This window comes from Scomber japonicus, chromosome 3, assembly GCF_027409825.1.
Source record: "Scomber japonicus isolate fScoJap1 chromosome 3, fScoJap1.pri, whole genome shotgun sequence".
Lineage (NCBI taxonomy): Eukaryota > Metazoa > Chordata > Actinopteri > Scombriformes > Scombridae > Scomber > Scomber japonicus.
In genome coordinates, this window is record NC_070580.1 from 35,345,634 (window position 1) to 35,357,021 (window position 11,388).

General features: G+C 40.2%; 1 protein-coding gene across 1 annotated transcript in view; it reads left to right on the plus strand.

Annotated features, from left to right (window-relative positions):
- The window catches only part of angpt4 (angiopoietin 4), a 72,944-nt gene that overhangs the window by 48,123 nt on the left and 13,433 nt on the right, over positions 1 to 11,388 (plus strand). The window contains exons 2-3 of the mRNA XM_053316706.1: positions 10,216 to 10,371; positions 10,475 to 10,596. Coding sequence (XP_053172681.1) covers positions 10,216 to 10,371; positions 10,475 to 10,596 — 278 coding nt within the window. The remainder of the gene's footprint in view (positions 1 to 10,215; positions 10,372 to 10,474; positions 10,597 to 11,388) is intronic.

The window sequence follows — 11,388 nt, forward strand, 5'->3', positions numbered from 1 at the left end:
AATATCACTCATCCGTACTTAATAGTGTGTTATAAACCTTTTATTAACTGTTTATAAATGCTAAGAGGGGAACTTAAAGTCAAGTGCTACCTGTTTACTTGTTTTAGCCTTTTTTGAATGAATAGTTTCAGGGGAGGAACTAAAGTAGGAACTGTTTGACCAGCGATCAGCGACGGTCAGGCCTGCAAACCTTAAATGTCTTGAACTATTAGAAAGCATCGCCTCCCCCGTAGCAGCGACTTTTTGAACAAGATTTAGTTTTCGTGTCTGAGTCCATAAAAATGTTCTTGGCCCTCTGTTCCTGTGGTGGAAAAGCCCCATATGACAAAAATCTGTGTGGATACCAAGATGTCACATGACCTGTAGCACCACTAGGGGGCACCAAATTAATTCAACATGGTGGTGGCTTCCCAGATGTTGGCTACTGTTTTCATGAGGAATGTGTTTGTGCTTTGGTCCACATCTCCGAGTAAAGACTCTGCATGTTCGGGAAATCATATCTCTAGTGACCACAGATGAGTCAACCACTACTTAACTACTTAACTGATTGTAGATTGTCGAGAACATAACAGAAGAAGATTTAATTTGATTCTACTTTTTAGAGCTTTGTAAAAACGGCTTTTAGGAACTGCTTGTTTGTATTTGGCCCACGTCTGATGCAGAGTCCTCCTGTGGGAACGAGATTCAAAATAAGAGGACTAACTTGGGTCCTCTCCACTGTTTTCCCACTCCTACCTCTTTCACAAAATGAGCTTTCCCATAAAAAGCATTCAAACCAAAACTGATGGAAGTTAAAGTTAAAATTGCATCTGTTTCTTGTTTGATGCTCCTCTCGGGGGGCAGCTGTGGCTGAGGAGGTACAAGGGGTCATCCACTAATCTGAAGATCGACAGTTGGATCCTTGACCTCTCCAGCCCATATGTCAAAATTTCCTTGTGGGCAAGATACTGAATGCCAAAATGGGCGAATATTGGCATGTGGTGGAAAGTAGTCAGATGGCCAGAGAGGCGCTCTATAAATGTAGTCCATTAACATCCATTTACTCTAAAAGCTGGTAATAAATACTGTTAGAACAGATGCATAAATATCCACTCTTATAAAGATAAAAATAAAAGTCTTGAGTGACCAGAGAGGTATTTAAGGAAAATATCCAGTGTAACTTTGATTTAATTTAGATAAAGGGTTACACTCATGAAGAAATGGTTTGAATAGATTAAGTCTTATGTTTAAGAAGTGTGAAATTTCATCATGTGTATCATTACACCCATATCAATAACATTTACACAATTGTGGTTTACACAAGTTCTCTGAGAGAGATTTCTGAAGACGTGACAGTGTTTTCAGGCGGCCAACATAAACATATTAAGGTTTATAAAGGGGGCTAAAATGAACGTCGTCCCCTGGAGATTTTTCCATCACACTCCCTGCATGGTACCAAAACAAGCAACTGTTGAGTCACGAAGGATTTAAAAGACACAAGAGTGACCTTTATCCTGACTGACAGAGTAACTGCTCTTATAACTTCATCTCCACTTGAGTTCTTTAAATTACACAATCAGTTATAAAAATCAGCCTGGGCAGTTCTATAGACGTGGCGTTGTTCTCAAATATCTCCCCAGAGGCACATGTGTTAAGCGTCTTGGCTGTGGTTTGGTGTTTTAGAAAACACCTGTCAGGAGATGTGCTAAAGATGGAGCATATGAGGCGTGGGGAATGAAAACAGCAGGTCGGTTTTACGATGTCGAACATAGAAGACATCTCAGACAGGTGAAAAAACACAGGATACACTTACATATGATCAGTATCTGACCTGTATGATAGAAATGGACTCTGGACTGTTTTATGTGTGATATATAGATTAAAAGGACATAAAATAAATGTAGTATGAAGCGAGTCTGAAAGTTTCCAGGTTTCCACAGTTAGAACAAGAAACAACAAAGGTCAGAAACTTATGAAACTAAAATTTTTTCGATGTTACGAAATAACAGGAAACAAACTGATTTGTATCAGGTTCTGGATCCAACACCGAATAAAATAGCTTAACAATCATTGGATGGATTGCCAGATATTCATGGTCCCCAGAGGATAAACACTACCGACTTACGTCAGGTTCAATCTTCTCAATATCAGCTTGATATAAGCCAGACCTAAAAGACGTCCAATGTTTGGACCGAAAACGGGGTGTAACAATTCATTATTTTATCCCGTTTTTATCGCAGTTGACACCAACTGATGCTGCATCCGAAAAAACACAAATCTCGCCGAGTACGATCGAATCCACAACACAGTCTGTGATGTTGTGAAACAGAGGAAAGGTTCATGGCGCTATGGCAACAAGACAGCCAGTATCACACACTGCTTCAGATGCCATCGTTTGTTCACGTTCTCGTTCCTGGAAGTCGTTCCCTGGCACTTCCTTCCGATGACATCACACAGGTTGTGAAAGATGGCAAGCTATGATTGGACAGGTACCAGCGTGTCATGTCTCTTGGTCACGTTAAGAATTTATGATTTTATAATCACCTAATTCGACACAGTGACATCACACAAAAATAATGTGTAATCTGAACTTCTGTCTTTTTCTCTTCTGGCACCATGGGTCTGACATTTCTGGCTTTTAGTGAAATGTCTCAACAACCAGTTGACGGATTTCTGTGAATTTTGGTTCAGATATTCATGTTCCCTCAAGGATGAATTATAATGACTTTGTTGGCCACCCTCACGTCTCCCTCTAGTGCCACAATCAGGTCAGGACACCTGCAAAACTAAAAACATTCCCATCATCCTCAGCTGTACTTTGAGCTCACTGCTGTCAAACAGATTGTGAGATCAATCTGAAATCTTTGAAAAAACTGGGGGGAAAAATCACACTTAGCCAAAAGTATTGTCTTCAGTTTGATTTTTAAAGTCTAAAATTATTAATTATTCAATTTTCTGTCATATACAACAAAGAAAAACAGAAGATTGTCACATTTCAGAAACTGGAACAAAACGATATTTACTTGAAAAATTAACTGCAATTATTAATTGATTATCAAAATAGCTGCAAAGCAATGAGTCACATCATTTTTGCAGCTTTATTGCAGTCAAAAATAGAATAGAAAGATGACATACCAAACATTTTAGTGATATGTGGTTTTCACTTTGACAGCAGTTATTTGTTCTCACTTCATCATGCTGCTGTTGTCTTTAATTACTTGCTCTGCCCCTCAGTCACTCCTAATCTAAAATATACAAAATGTTTCTCCCTTGTTCACATGGTGGCATTTTTTTAATCCTGATGAACCGGAGCCCTGTAAGGAAGCACAAACCACACTGACCAACCTCACAGAGCTTAACGAGGAAATGAAATGTTTAAATCTCTCTCCATCAGTACAAACTACCTTTAGGGATTCCTATCTGTGTCGGAAATGCAGAGAGAAGTTCAGCAGGTGTTTCACCTCAGGCCCAAAAGCAGAGTGAGGCACAATTTAGTTTCATAACATCACTGAACAGACTGAACAGGTTTTACTAATTAACCTAAACTTATTTTTGGAGAGTGTCGACAAAGGTGTACATCCAGCTGCAGAGCGAACAGCTGGAGAAAGATTTAGATGTTTGACTCCAGACATGAATCCTGGAACTGACTCCTTAGATAACAGCAGGAAATGGTAAATGGACTACATTTATATAGCTGCCTGTCTTATCTTCTGTCCACTCAAGATAGTGAAGAAAAGGCTGCAAAGAAAAGTTTTCATCATGTTGATTAAATTAAAACTGTTGTAAATGTATTTTTTCAGTCGAGTCAAAGAATGTAGGAGATATTTTGGTAATCTTTAGAGAATGTTGTTTAAATTGAGCCTTTAGATTCGTCTAAAGAAGCATTGAAAACATTCTTCTCATGATACTCTGTTGTAAAGCTGTTTAAAGGGGATATTTTATACTTTTTGTTATTTATATAGTTCTGGTGTCAGATGTTAACATGAAATACTCCTTCTGAACACTTCAATTGTGATGTTTTTTACTACCCTCACATTGTCCTCTTGTATTTTTCGGATCGGATTTCGGCTTGAACTTGTAAAAAGGAAGTCAAACCCTGCTACTGTAGTTTGTTTACGTCGCCTCTGGAGTCAGAGGAGACTTCCTGAAGCTGACCAATCAGAACAAAGTGTGTAAATTGGGACGGGGGGGTCTTAAAGAGACAGGAGCTAAAACGGCCTGTTTCAGACAGAGGCTGAACTGAAGGGCTGCATAATGAACCCGTATAAGATGAATAAGGAGGTTTTTAAAAGTATAAATCATGCAAATATATTCCAGTATAGAGTATAGAAAATATACACCTGGAAATGTTCTTATGTCCCCTTTAAACAGTGTCACCAAGTATTGTGTCTTTAACCCTTACTGCTATTTTACTGAGTGAAATGTTAAAAAGAGAGTTTCTACATGGAGGACACATAAGATAAAGCGAGATGGAGTGAAAGTTGATGAGGGTACTGAGGAGAAGATAAAGACAGAGTTCAGGTCAGGCACCGTGCAGAGCCATATTTCCCTACAGTGTGTCAAGTGGAGCGGTGATCTGAAACAAAGCCTGAGGCTGTTGGCTCGTTCTGCTGGTTCATAACACTCTGAGATTCAGCCAAAACATCTGGGCTCTCTGATACTTAGAGAAAATAACAAGCTCTGCAAGTATGCATGTGCATTTTTTCCCCCTGTATCTTCTGTTCAAATTGACCAACCAATGACGATTTTTTCCCAACTCAAATTATATCATTACATAAACTGATAGCTTCACTGCAATCAAGAAATGTAATCAAATGAATTGAATTTGTTACATAACACGCGTTTGGATTTGGTGGTTTATTGTCACTCAGCAACTTTGTGACTAATGATGATGGTGAGCTATGTGTGGGCGCAAACAGACAAACAGTTCAGCAGTGTGTATGTGTGTGTGGGGGGGTATGACGTCAGCCACTTTCAGGGACACAAACCGCACTTAACACCAGTTAATTGAGGACAGCTTGTGTGATTGGGGACAATAGCTGTGTCCCCGATTGGTAAAAAGTTTTTTAGGTCAGTGGTTAAGGGTTGAATTTAGGTAAGTAGAGGTTGTGGTTAAGGTTAAACTCTGTGTGTGTGTGTGTGTGTGTGTGTGTGTGTGTGTGTGTGTGTGTGTGTGTGTGTGTGTGTGTGTGTGTGTGTGTGTGTGTGTGTGTGTGTGTGTGTGTGTGTGTGTGACATCAGCCACTTTCAAGGACACAAACCACACTTCACACCAGTTAATTGAGGACAGCTTGTGCGATTGGGGACAATAGCTGTGTCCCCAATTGTTTTTTCTTACTGTGTGTGTGTGTGTGTGTGTGTGTGTGTGTGTGTGTGTATGTGTGAGTCAATGTTGAGGGGTTGAGTGTTAAGCTTGACAGATCGTTCAAGCACATTGCAAGTTTAAACCTGTAAACCTGTTAGTAAGTAAGTTAGTCAGTCAGTCAGTCGCCTCTGAATCGTCACCACACCTCTGATTCATCTGGTGATTCTTGTGAGTCAGAGATGGTTTTACGAATCATCTGTCTACATTTCAAGCCAGATGTCTCGTTCTTTACTCAAAATGTCGACTTCTCAAGCACATCTGTGCATCTTTGAGCCCGTTCGACTCATGGAACAACCTCAACAACAAAGACTACAGAACATCTATTAGTTAGGCACATGTGAACAATCTGACATCAGCTCAATGGAGAAGTGTCCAACTGCAGACCTCACATCTGGGACCACCAGGCCTGAGATCCACTGGGAAGTGAGGAAGGTCATATGTGAAGCCCATTACTTCATTCTCTGCTGTGAAAGTTCATGAGCAAATGTATTTTTAGTATGAATTTAACTCCTTTTCACTCAGAATCAGTAGATAAAAATCTTCTACATGTGTAATAAAAATACAAGAACGTCACACAGTGAAATGTTCATGTGTTACTGGACAGATATTAATTTATTGTGAGTTCACACATAACAGAATGACTGTTTAGCTACTTCATGATAACTAACTTTATGATGAAATGTGACTGTTTGCAAATCCAGTCAAATAAAAATAAAACCCTCCTCTTTATAAAACAGACGGTATAAATTATGACCCAAGTCTGTGTTTGACCTTTTTAGCCAACTTCATTCCAACTTATTACCACAGGTTTTACACATATTCTAAGAAATTATAGCCTCATTCAAATGAACTTATACCTCATTTTTGAGTTAACGCCTGAGTCAAAATTAACCCGAAGACAACAGGAGGCTCCAGGTAGTGACACACCTCTACACCTGGAGACCCGACTCTCCACTTATTGGCCCGGAGACCTGCAGTCAGACCCCAGAAGTAGAGGTAACTTTCCAAACTAAGTGATTAAAAGGTTTCTGCCTTTAGTCAGTTTTAGAAGTATGACCTTGTTTATTATCAATCATCATAAAAGTGTATATTACAGAAAATCACAATAAAGAACTGTAAGTATACCTCTTATTTGAGTTAGCTCCTGTTGTACTCCTGGGTCAAGACAACAGGAGGCTTAAGGAAGTGATGCAGCTCTACACCAGGGGAGTTCTGGTCCTCTGAAATGAGGCCAACGCGGAAGTAACTTAGAACTGTATTCTATCAAAAGGCCACCAGGGGGCGAACATCTCTGTACAAGTCAATGGAGAATTCACCAACTTCTCACTTGATTTCTAACCTCAGTAAACGTTTTCAAAATGTGTTTATGGTCTCAATCGCTAGTTTAAAGTCTTCTTCAATGCAGTATGATGTTCATTTGTGAAATTTTGGCCTCCCTGATTTTATATGTGACGATAAAGCAGGGTATGCATTAGGGCGTGGCTACGTCGTGATTGACAGGTTGATTGTCCAATGTCCTCGAGATCCAGCCCTCGCAACCTATCGCAACCTCCCCACTCCACCCATGTTTGTCCCAGCATGCACCTGAAATTTTCAAGATGGCGCTGCCTAGATTGGAAACTATTGGCTTCCGAGCAGCAGTCCACAAACCAATGGGTGACGTCACGGATGTTACGGCCATTTCTTTTATACAGTCTATGCTCTACACCTACTGTCTTCTCATCGCCTTGGAGACCTGAAGTTGAGGTAACTGAATGTTAAGAGCAGGTTGAATCCGGGGTTTCTTACTTGTAGATGGAAGTTTTGGAAGTATATAAATAACATAAAATCACAAAAAGCAGGTTATATTGCCTTTAACATTCAGGCATCCACTAAACCAACCTCCACCACTTCCACACTGCAGAATCACAGCTCTGATCCCGACACACTCCAGCGACCCACACTGCACTTGTTACCCCAGATCTCTATCAGTGCTACTTGCCCGTGCGTCAGTCTTGTTATCGGGATTGTTTGGTCACACATACCCCCCCCCCCACCTCTCTGTGAAGTCACACAGAGGGGCCAGATCACAGCGAAGCCAACATGTGGTTTGAGTTAGCGTCTCAGAAACAAGCCCTCCATACGTGGGGTTAACCGCGTTCTCCCAGAGCTCGCTGGTCAAGCTCCACTTGTATAGTTTATAATTGTGAGTGAGTGTGTGTGTGTGTGTGTGTGTGTGTGTGTGTGTGTGTGTGTGCATGTACGGCTAATTGTGTTTGTGCATGAATGTATGCCAGTTTTTGTGTTGTGTGAAGAGGTTTCATGTATTGTGTGTGTGTGTGTGTGTGTGTGTAGTTTTAATCCTATGGCAGGAAGCAAGGGTCAATTAAAAAGTCAGCACATTGCGTCTCCAGAGATTCAACAAGAAATAACAAAGAAAAGACCAAAAAAGAACCTGCTGAACTTTGATTTCCTTCTTTCAATTCATCTCAATTCTCTCTCTCTCTCTCTCTCTCTCTCTCTCTCTCTCTCTCTCTCTCTCTCTCTCTCTCTCTCTCTCTCTCTCTCTCTCTCTCTCTCTCTCTCTCTCTGTCTCACACACATGAAATATATTTGTTCATACTGTCAATACTTGAACTATTTAGTGTTTCTATTTCTATCTCTGCTGGTTTTGACTGTGCTGCAGCCAGGTGGAGTTTTTGGCTTTCATCAGCGTTTATCAGCGCAGCATCACAGGAAGCAGAGCAGGAGGGAAAACCAATCAGCTCGTTCCAGCTATTTTCTCTCCGTTTGATTATTTGATTAACTTCTTGCTGCGTCACAACATCTGTTTTTTTTTCCTTCTCTCTCTCTCTCTTTTTTCCAGGTTTGCCCAATTTACTCGCTCACACTCCAGAAAGCCTCTTGGATCTGATGCAGCTGCGATTCGTATCTCCGCCTCTCGTAAAATCATTTTCTGATTGAACAGAGCGATGCTTGTTTAATCTGAATCTGAATTGAAGCAGACTAAACATAATAGCACTTGAATAAGTTTAATTGGGTAGTGAAAATGAGTAATAGCGCCGTCAGCATGCATGAAGAATGATGGATGCGATAAGGTCAGCGGATGAAAGAAATAAAAGCATAAAAACACGGCGCTGGTTAAACTGGAGGATAATGAAAAATGTCATCAGTCTGAAGGACGGATTTCAATCCTGTTCTACAACCTGCTGCATGTTTCTCACTTTGTTTCTTAATTTGCAAGATACAGTTTATGTCAAGTACTCTGCACCCAGTTTCATTAAAAAGTGGTGCAAAGTTTGGCCAAAGAACAAGTTTAGTGCAGATTTAGGTTAGTTAGGTTAGTTTAATAATAATAACTTCATTCATATAACTGTTTTACATTTGAAGGAATAAAACAATGGCATACAAGTACAGCAAGTTAAATTAAACAGTATAGGTTAACTCTTTGATGACTTCTCCTAATGTGACACAGAATATACAAAAATTTAAATATTTCAACTTTCTAAAAAAATGTTTTTGTGCAGCTGATACACATTTTGTTGAGGTTTCGGTTCACATTTATTAAAAAATATTCAAAAACTACCATTCAAAAATACAGTTTATTCATCATCATCATCATTTAATGAAAGTGTTATATTGTCCTGTGTTATATAATGTTGGAACATTATATAATGTGTCTCTCTGCTCTCTGAAAGCTTCATTAACGATTAATCACCAATTTATTAATGACTGATGAGATATACATGAATGATTCGTGGTTCTGAAATGATATATGAAATGCCTGAACATGAGGAGAATGTAAGGGTTAAAAAAACATCAAAACAAATAAGAAGTGATGAAAAAATAAACAGATTGGATAACAGATTCCTCGAGAGACAAAGGATCGATGCACTGTGGTGTTAGCAGGTGTTTGACTCAGGTTCAAGTTTATTTGTTTAACACAATATCATTGAAAAGATATTTCAACGAGCTTCACGACTACCAGCTCTGAGTGGTGTCTCCTAAAAACCACAACACACACCACCGAGCCACAAGGCCAGGTTGCATTTAAACATGCAGGATAGAAGAGCTATCAAGGTTTGAGTGTGAAGTTAAATATTTTATATATTCTCATCTTGAGACTGTGCTACCGGTCTGCTGTGACTTTATGAATCTACATAAACAGAGTGAATAAACTGAGGTGTTTTTGGCATCTTTACACTGATCACCTGATAATCCTTTAAATGTTCTTTAAAGTGAAAAAGAATATGATAAAAACCCAACAAACTGACTTTATACCACAACATTTTAAATACACAGTATTCAACCTGAATCTGACCTTCATCAGGTTTAAAAATGTTTTAAAATGTCATAATAAAGATTTGTGATGAAATCCATTTGAGAAAAGTGACTCAGATGTGTTCTGGCGCTGCGGCCTGAACTTCTCTCCCGCTGACCCATCAAACAGCCTCATTTGTCGTCCCACTGGGACCAATCTGTTTGTTGGTGCAGTGGTATATTTATCAACTGCCTGTGCTTCTCAGTGGCACTGATATCCTGGGGACGTGGACTCTGAGGGACGGATAGATGGCTGGATGGATGGATTATTTATTTGTCAGGGGTTAAAGGTCACGGCATGGCAGTGCGAGCTGGCATCAGCTGATATTCCCAGAGATGGAGAGACGTGCGTCTTTATATACCAGACCCCCTGACATGTTTGATTTGGGGGACTGGATGCACTGAGTGGGTGGTTCAAGACCTCAAAATGAAACGTTTCACTGCTGAACTTCTGGAAAGACTCAAAATAATCTGAAGTGTCGTTTTACTGATGAAGAACTAAATCACTGTACGCTGTGGTCTGTCGTCTCCTATCTCATCACATCACGTACTTGTGTCTTTTCCTCCTGCAGTTGGAGACCGTCATCCAGAGGAACATCAGACCAGACACCGCTAACGTCCCGTCACATGTTGTTCACAACCAGACGGCCACCATGCTGGAGATCGGAACGAACCTCCTCACGCACACAGCGGAGCAGACACGCAAACTCAACGTGGTCGAAGCAAAGGTGACGATTACATGAAACTGTCACGTGAATGGGTTCAGTCTCATTGGCTGATTGTATCACTTGAAAGCACGTTTTGAGGGTTTGATGCGATTTATTCCACCAGGTGCTGAACCAAACGTCTCGGATAGAGATCCAACTTCTAGAGAATTCTCTGTCCACCAACAAGCTGGAGAAAGAGCTGTTACTGCAGACGACTGAGATCAGCCAGCTACGAGACAAGAACAGGTAGAGAAATCATAGTTTCTACATTTGTCAGAATATATGTGACGATGAAGCAGGGTATGCATTAGGGCGTGGCTACGTCCTGATTGACAGGTTGATTGACCAATGTCCTCGAGATCCAGCCCTCGTAACCATAGCAACCTCCCTGCTCAGCCCATGGCTCCACCCATATAAGTAGAATCCATGTTTTTATTTTTCCCAGCATGCACCTGAGATTTTCAAGATGGCGCTGCCTAGATTAGAAACTATTGGCTTCCGAGCAGCAGTCCACAAACCAATGGGTGACATCACGGGTGTTACGTCCATTTCTTCTATACAGTCTATGAGTGAAACAAGAAGTTTGTGTGACTTTGCTGCTTTTTAAAAATCATCAGAGCTGCAGAGAACGAATAATGAGCTAAAATAACCCTCGTCTGAAATGACTGAATGTTGTTTCAGATGTTCATCAATTGATTGTATAACTTTTGTAAAAAACCTTCTCCTCTGTTTCTGTGTTTCAGCTTTCTAAGAAAAGGAATAACTTCAATTTAAGAGCATTTTAAATCCAAAGAAATTAGACGACTTGTTACACTTACAAGTAAAAGTGAAGAAATGTCACATTGAGCACTTTGATAAATTAGCTCCCTGTTTTTAATTGAAACTTGTGTTGAGTTGCTCTTGGAAACAACACAAGAGTTTTGACTTGAGCTCTGTTTGTTATATCCACGGTCAACATTTCATTTAGTTCTAATCCTCTGACCCAAATATGAGTCGACCCTGAGCCGAGAGGCCTTATCAGTGATTTCACAACTTGAC